Raw genomic sequence first — 8691 nt, 5'->3', positions numbered from 1 at the left:
AGTTTTCAGTGTAGAGCCCAAAAGCATAGTTTGGTGGAAGCCAGATAGCCAGGCTAATAGTACCACTTTCTCTGAATAACTCAAAAATGAATAGGCTTCTAAGTTCACCCACAGTTTGTCATCCTATGGTCTGCACCAGTACTGAAGCTGATCAAGAAGTGGGGTGATAAGGTTTAATATAGGAAACGTCAAATCCACCCATATCTCTGAATATAACAATTAGGAGCAGCTGGCGTTTTGGAGGCACAGAATCTATTCACAATATTTGCAGCAAGGAAGACACAATGACTTTCTTCATATGATGTTTTAATTTCACACAAAATAAAATAAGTACAGCTGAACTGCTGGAAATGTATCGATGAGTCTTATCATTATAGAATTAATAGTAAAACAAACAATTTTCTTAGACTGGGGACCAATGGCTAATAGTATACCAGTATCTGAGGACTTCATTCACACTTAGTACTGAATACTTTAAAGCTTCCTCCATTATGTGCAAAACAGTAAAAATAGTAAATTGTTTTTCTTCAACACCAGAAACACTGATCAGGATGAGTGAAATAATTGTCCTAAACATCTGAAACTACTTGTAGGATGAACAATTAAGTGCAATGTCAGAAAAATCAGCAGACAGTTTTAGCCGCTAAGCTGCTCATACAGTTTGGGAACATAATCATCCCACTCAGCCTGGTAGCAATTCCCAGCCACAGGGGCTCCCAGGCCTTACTTCTTGCGGAAGGCAGACACTTTAAAGCAACCTCTGTGTTCTCCAGAGCGATTAGTCAGAATTCGCTCATCACATTTTAGTGGTTCTTTCTGCTCGTACACCAACCAGACATAACGATGGAGACCTTAACAGAAAAGCAAGGATGTGCAAATGTTAAAAGGTATGCAGAAATCTGGATGAGTATCCTAAAAAAGATTCATATTAGTTTCAGCAGTAAAATTATTCCTCAGTAAAAATATGACCACACAAAGAAATGACAGCATGATGTACAAACAAACCTAATTCCTAGTAACAACATTTGAAATCCTTCTTAAAGACCAGTTCCACTCTCCACGATTAAACACCTCGGTCTACATACATTCCTTGGCCACTTAAAAGAACCCGGCTTTATTTGTTGTATTGTTTTTGATCAGAATGTGAACAGAACATAGAGGGGAAATATTTTATTATTAACACCAGTGACAACTTTCCAACAGAGTATTCCCCTTGCAATAGAGAGGTTTTTCCCCACAATCTGTTCCCAATACAGGAAGTGAAGTAAAGTAAAACCTCCCTAATGGGACAAAGATGGAAAAAGAAACTCCACAGGTTGTTAAACTCTGTCCACAACAATAAAAAAAGTTTGACATTAGATTTCCTTTACATTTTCTTTAGTTTCTTTTCTTTGTAGACAGACTCCAACCATAATGCAACATCCATGGCCAATTCATGGCTGCTGTACTGTACTGTACTGTAATGGGAAGTTACTACAAGGACAAATCCTTGTAGTAAACAAAAAAGTTTTTACACTAGCAGTTCGCAATAATTAAACAGTTTTAGCCAACTTCAAATCAGGTTCTATGGACCTGATTTATCAACACCTTTAAGTGCAGATACAATATCATTGGTGAACGTGGGTGGTCCAGCAAACCTGGAATGGGTCTGGTACAGGATTCAAAACATCCATTCCAAGAAATCTATTCCAGGTTTGCTGGATCACACAGATTCCCAAATGATAGTCTATTCTTCTCCAGTCTTGGAGAGTTATGATAACTCAGACCCTATTTCCTGCTCTGTGCAGACTGACATATACATTTGTGTTACTTCCTCTAATTTAGATGGGGATGACTGTCTGTTATAGGCATATAACTAGTCCCAGTACTGCAGAAGGAACAAAAAACTGCTGAGATAAGCAATAGGACAATGGTTTTACACAAACACTGTACACAAACAATATTCAGTTGTCTTCATTCCAATGAAGGGGCATTTAAAATTTCTGACAGTTTACCTAAAACAGAACAGAAGTGTTCACTTTAATTTATAAAATGGTAGTCTTTATATAAAAAAAAGTGTTTACAGCCTTTGTATATGTACCAATTTTCCAAAATAATGGAGTTTACCTTAAAGCATTTGGATTGATAATGTACTGCAACTATACGTAAGAAACCCACCTGGGCTGGATGATTTATGCTTGTGTGCACTTCTAGCTTTACTTGTCAATGTAATCATGAGAACAAATCTAGAATGTATAATGCCAATGCCGTTTCACACGCTATTTACCCTAGAATGTAACTCACCAGTTCCTTTTGGTGGGCCTGAGCCAACATAATCAGAAAGGACACAACCACTGCTGATATCATTTCCCTTCATGTTTACAACAAGAAAATGGTGCCATTCCCTAAAAAAAAAAAATACATGTGAAAACATGAAGAGAGCAGAACATTATTAGGGACAAAGCCCAAGTGTGCGCCATACTGCATTAATGCGATAAACTTAGCTTGAACATAAAACATGGTCTAACCTGAATTTTGGAGTTTTCCTGCTGGGTGCGTCTGGGTCTGTCATTACAAGGGTGTACAGTTTGTTACTGTCCATTCCTTCCCATGAAATGTTGGTAGGGCGGTTTTGAACCTACATTTTAAAATCAGAAAGAACTACATAAAAACCATGCAGACCTTGCTGGAGATTCTATCTAATTTCTTTCCATTCTCTTACAAGAAACCATGTAAATGCAGATATCTCCTTCTTACCTCTCTTACAAAAATAATCACCTGGTGTTTCATTCAGTATTCCTATGACACCAATGATCTTTTTGGCCATCTGTAAGGGTGACATTCTTCCCACTGACCACAATGCTAATGTACTGTAAGCTGGGGATATATTCATACTAAGGGTTCCCTAAAGACATGAAAATTATTTTAAGGGCTCCCCCATGATAAAACGGTCAGGAAAGTCTGACTTAGACCGTTTCAGGATCTATCTCTTTCACAAGAAACTATGTAGAGAACATATTCTCATTTCACCAATTATATTTATCTTGTAAACACAAGTTAGACTCCTCCAGGAGAGGCTTTATCTATGATGACAAATAACAGAACTGGATTCCTGCCAAAATAACAGCCATGGCTTCCTGAAAGACTTAAACCTATGCTGAAAATACCTTCTTAATCTCCATAATGAGAACCTCTAAACAAATCTCTTTCCATAATTCGGCATGTGTTTTATAAGGTTAGAATGTGGCAAGTGTTGGTTGATTTTGTCATGGTAAGAATGGTCACCAAGACATTGTAAAACTCAATTGATTCATCCCAGGAAATGATGGGAAATCCCAATAGATTGTTAAGCAGGACCAACCTTAAAGAATATTTTGGCTAGAAATACCCTTGACATTGGGGGTTCGGTAGAGAATGTGCGTGTTCTTGTGTGGTAAATCTGCAATATGGGGGGATTGTTTTGCCTTCCTCTACAACAAAAGAACAGAACTTGGATTAGATTGGACATGTCGGTTTTCTGGGAATTTAGATCAGTGATCCAGTGCTAAACTCTGCGCTAATCGTTACACCATGCAGTCCTCTAAACCTGAGAGGAACCCATCTCTGGACAGCCCATAAGAGGTATTCAGGCTGCCAAGGCTGCAAGGTGAAAAGCTGCCTCCTATTCTGCAGCCTAGAAGATGGAAGACTAAGGCTATGTACACGTTAGGTTTTTGTTTTGATCTTTCACACTCATTTCCAATGACAAAAGGCAGAAAGATGAATGAACGAGCACTGTACAGAGTGCCGTTCAGCTCTATTGAGAGGGGAGGTGACCTGGTGAACCTAAAGGAGGACTTTTTAAAATAAATCAGCCAATAATTAGAGGACAGGTAGGTTAGTAAGGGGTAGAGTGGCCAGTTCCCAGAGGTTGGCAGTAATTATAAATCTTTATAGGCCAATCAGTATGGTAAGTTATATCAAACAGATGGTGGCACAATGGCATCAGTCCATGGATTCCATCATTACCACAGCTATACGTACAACCCACAAATCTGAAGTCCTTTCTGCATGACACTCAGATTCATGTTTGTAGTCCAGTCTTTAGGAAAGTCGCTCTGGGCTATTGCATACATTCTATCTTCTCACATTTCAGTTCTTGGCACAACTGTAAAAATCTGAGAAAAAAACAAAAAAGCTTTGCCCTGGTATTATCAGCCTGATGTTACAACATATCCTATCCCTCTGCTAATATAACGTATCCAGGACTGCGTGCTCAGTGGCCATACCACAGCAACAAAACCTATTCCGTGGCAAAATACAACCTAGCCAACAACCGCCCCCCGAACCCCAACCCGACATGTGCTGGCTGGGAGGGGGCCTGATGTCCTTTATAATCACCAAGTGACAGCGATCATCTCCTGGTATTGTTATGGTCACACTCCTTTACCAATGTACACCACAAGGAAAATATTATACTTTGTTTTATACCTTCAAATGTTTTCTCCATTGAGATGTGTGAATGACATCCTCCTCTATGCTGTATTATACCGAAGACCCCAATGACAAATCTACCCACTAAAGGCTCCGATCACAAAGCCCCTGCAAAGTTATATAAGTCCAATCGAGTTTATAAAAAGCAGCCACATGGCTGAAAATAAGATCTGAATCTTTGTGTTAGGAATTGTACCTCCCGCCCTTTACTGCTGATAAAATAAGAAGTAACCCGTGGCAACCAATCTGCTAGCATTCCCTACATCAGGGTGCTTTGTATAGTTACAGCCCAACAATGGCATCCTCCATCCATCATCCCGGTGCAGCAGAGGAGCCACTCATCAGTTAGGGTGCCCATAGGAGGGCTGGGTTATCCTCCCAAGGGGTGGTTATAATTATTTAGTGGTCGCCATCCTGCTACAAGCATGCGGCCAGTGAATAGTAAGATCATCCGAGATCTCTTATTCCAGACTGCCCTATATAACCCGATTCCATGCTGACGGGTTCCTAGTTACCACATAGAGGGGGAATACAGGGGGCCAATCTCATCATTGCTGGGATTATGTAAATAACTGGCACCTATAGGAAGGTCACCAGCCAATGGTGGGTAATGGGGGCTTGGGTGTGACAACAATAATCTAGATTTCCACACACAGGTGTCATCTGTAGCCCCAGATATACAGAAGCTGCATGGCTTCCTATGGATTGCATAGGGGGGTCACACGTGTCCAGACAAAGGCTGCCATGGCACACTACACCTATAGGACACCCCCTGCTCTCACACACCGTACTGTGCCATGGCGGTGGGAGTGGCAGGGACCGTCCATGCTGCAGCTCACACACTTCCAGGCCTGCACCAGCACTACCTGTGTGGGGGTGAGCACAAGGCCCAGCTCCTCTATGACCAGCGGCCCGTAGCTGACATTAAGCGGCTGAAGCGGCTTTTCGTCCACCTCGTCCAGGGCCAGAGCCCCGCACCACTGGGATACGTCTACCGGCATCCTGAACGGCGCTGCGCCACTGTCACTAAGCCCAGCAACAACCAGAACGGGACGGCCCACCACACACACGCCCCCAACTAACGTCTGGCCAATAGGGGGGGAGGGCGTGCACCAGCGCCGCAATGCTATTGGCTGACGGAGATCACCCGTGTGATGGTCCAGTCCCCCGCAGCCTGCGGAGAGTGACGGCTGGATGAGGTGTTTCACATGTTCAGCCAGACACCATTAGTGTTGTTATTGCCGGGTGGGAGTGGGGTGTGCGGGCTCAGGAGATGCATGGCAAATCAATGGCTGTGCTCTGCAGAGGGGCTGCACCGACTGCACAGCACAAAGCACACAACTCCATTATTCCCCCAGCCTTCCTCCTACAATGGCCTGACAGACATGGAGGCTGCTGACCTCTGCTTCTAACATGTCTGTCATGCTGGATTCAGTGCTATCAGTCTGCATGGAAAGACTTCCCTGACTGATTGGAAATGATTACTGGCTGCCCCTTATTGTTACCCAGTAATAGCACATCTGCAGCCTGGTCATGTCATGCATTGTTGTGCTATTATTATTAAACAGGATTTATATAGCGCCAACATATTACGCAGCGCTGTACAATAAATAGGTGTTAAGTTGTCCCATTCACTATGAATAGGCGCTTGGTGCAATGGGGGTGCCATTATCAAGGGATGGCACTACCGCACCATTATCAAGGATTGGCACTACCGCACCATTCACTCGCACTGTGCATACCCAATACATAGGGGCTGAATGGGCACTGAAAAGTACTCAGGACATTTATAGGCTTCTATCACACCAGAAAATGCAGATTGCCAGGCTGTCATGCGGATCCTGCAGTTTCAGTGATTTTTCTGTTTGATTCGGAACAATCATGCAGCATAGATGTTCTTATCAAACCTTTTACATGCTTGTTATATCAAGGAGTTCTCACAAGAGACAACCAGACGTAGCAATTTTCAGCAGGAATAGCATTCTTCAGATATTGCTCGTTACAAATTTGTCTAAAGATAAAAACCTTTATTGTCTTTTTGATCTATCAATACCTGGAGGAGATCATGAGCTCTGACTTTACTAGCTGCATGCTTGTGCACGGCTATGCAATAAAAAGAGGATAGTAATAACATTGCACAGGTTTATCAGGACATCTGGCAATGCTTACCCTGGGTGACATTGGCTGGGTTAGTTTGAAGAGTTGCCTGGTATCACTAATAAAACAAACAGTGTCTTTGCCCCTGGATGCAGCAAGGTGTACACACATACATGAACACTCAATAGTATGTATATCATACCAAGTGTTGTAATAATTGATGCTCATATCATGCTTCTTATACACAAAGCTGTATTAGAAGGCCTTGGAAGGCTAATCAGCTTCACGATCCCACATTTCCCTGGTTTTCCCCACACCTCTGTCTTTTATTAAAATATTGCCTGGTAGAGAAATTACCTGGCTCCATTCCTTAACCCTCAGTTGTAGTTACTGGAAATGTATAAAAAAAAGTATAAAAAAGTGAATGTTACTTACAACAGAACAACTGAGCACCATAAAGTATGGATGGGGGAAGATGAGCAGGAGGTGCCCCTGCTGCGTCCCCCCCAATAGTAAACAAGAGTGGGTATAAGTGGCTGGACATTTAGGGATCTGGTATGATGGATTACTAAATAGGATCAAAGGACATCTGTACTAACACTAAATTTTTACCCAAGATGATAGGTAACTGTTGTTTCATGTGACAATAATCTTGTGTCTATGCAAGGCTTTAGTCTAGTTTTTAACAAATTTCAATAATTGTATTCAATTTACTCCATTCATACAATTGGACTTTTGGGGGAATATTATACAGTCATTTCATCCCAAATTCAGTGGTGTACATAATAATTTTTAGTACATCTTTCTGCCTAATTCCCTGTATAACATTGTGGGTTTTATTTTGGTTCACTGGTTTTGTTGTTTATAATATTGCATTCACTCAACACACAATCAAACATTTTCTACGGCCACCTAAGTTACACACATTACCACATAAGTTTGTAGTGCAGTGCCATTCATCCTGGATGGCACCCCAACACCTATATATATATATAAGTAAAAACACACACGGTGCTATAGCGCATCACCAAACAAGAAGGTAAATACACTTTGCTGTCTATAAAACAGTGAATCTGACATTTACTGAAACATTCCCTGGTGGAGAGTCAATTACTGCATTAAGACACATGGACCTGGAAAACTCTCCACCAGGGAATGTTTCAGTGAATGACAGATTTGCCGCTTTATAAATAGACCCAATTTGTGTTGTGGTGAGTTAGCATAATAATAACAGAAAAACTGAAAGAAGAAGAAAAAAAGTTTATGGTAATGCACTGCAATGTAAATGAACCAGCCTTAGTTACAGTAATAATGTGTCTATTGTACTCAGCCATTAGATATCTGTTTTATAAGGACAAATATAAAGACAGTCAGCACTAATTACTGATTTTCCTCCATTCTGTAATATAATACATATATTCAGAGCTCTTAGTAGAAATGAATACATTTAGGCCCCCATCAGACTAGGGTCCGAGGTTTACATATTGATTAAAGTAATATCTGTATGGAGTTTGTATGCTCTCCTGTGTTTGTGTGGGTTCCCTCTCACATCGAAGAAATATATTGCTAAGTTACCTGGATTCTCCCATTTAGCTTTAGACTGTGGTAATAACATATGACCATGGTACCGGCATTAGATTGTGGGCTCCTCTAAGAAACAATTAGTGACAAAACTATGGACTCTGTAAAGCACTCCTGAACACGTCAGCACTTTACAAATGCATAAATAAAATGCATGTCATGCTGGCCTTTTTTCACCTACCACATATGACATATCGGGGCTGATTTAATGAAGCCCTCCAAGCCTGGCAAGGATACACTTTCATCAAAGAACCTGGATGATCCAGCAAACCTGGAATGGATTTATTAAAAGTCATTTGCTCCCTGTTATTCCAGGTTTGCTGGATCAGCCAGGTTCACTGATGAAAGTGTATCCCCTCCAGCCCTTGAGAGCTTTTATGAATCAGGTCCATTGAGAATGGATCATACTACTAACAGAAAAGTGAGCTGTAATCAAAAACACTTTGCAAACAAAGTGCAAGTTTACAATTGTCACTCAGTTTAGGGACCAGACTGTAGCCAATAGGAATCAAAATGCTCAGCTTTAAAGGTCAGTAGGAATAAAAAATATTGATACATAGG

The 8691-nt window shown here is 41.2% G+C and overlaps 1 protein-coding gene across 1 annotated transcript; it reads right to left on the bottom strand.

Moving 5' to 3' along the window:
• Window positions 1–289: 289 nt before the first annotated feature.
• Window positions 290–5511, bottom strand: LOC140333932 (phosphatidylethanolamine-binding protein 1-like). The gene is made up of 4 exons (XM_072415958.1): window positions 5319–5511; window positions 2508–2617; window positions 2284–2384; window positions 290–851 (listed from the first exon to the last, which is right to left on the bottom strand). The coding sequence occupies exons 1-4, from the start codon at window positions 5451–5453 to the stop codon at window positions 724–726; spliced, it is 474 nt and encodes a 157-aa protein (XP_072272059.1). The 5' UTR covers window positions 5454–5511; the 3' UTR covers window positions 290–723.
• Window positions 5512–8691: the final 3180 nt, after the last annotated feature.

This window comes from Pyxicephalus adspersus, chromosome 6, assembly GCF_032062135.1.
Source record: "Pyxicephalus adspersus chromosome 6, UCB_Pads_2.0, whole genome shotgun sequence".
NCBI classification, from domain to species: Eukaryota; Metazoa; Chordata; class Amphibia; order Anura; family Pyxicephalidae; genus Pyxicephalus; species Pyxicephalus adspersus.
This window is presented reverse-complemented; position numbering and strand designations above follow the sequence as displayed.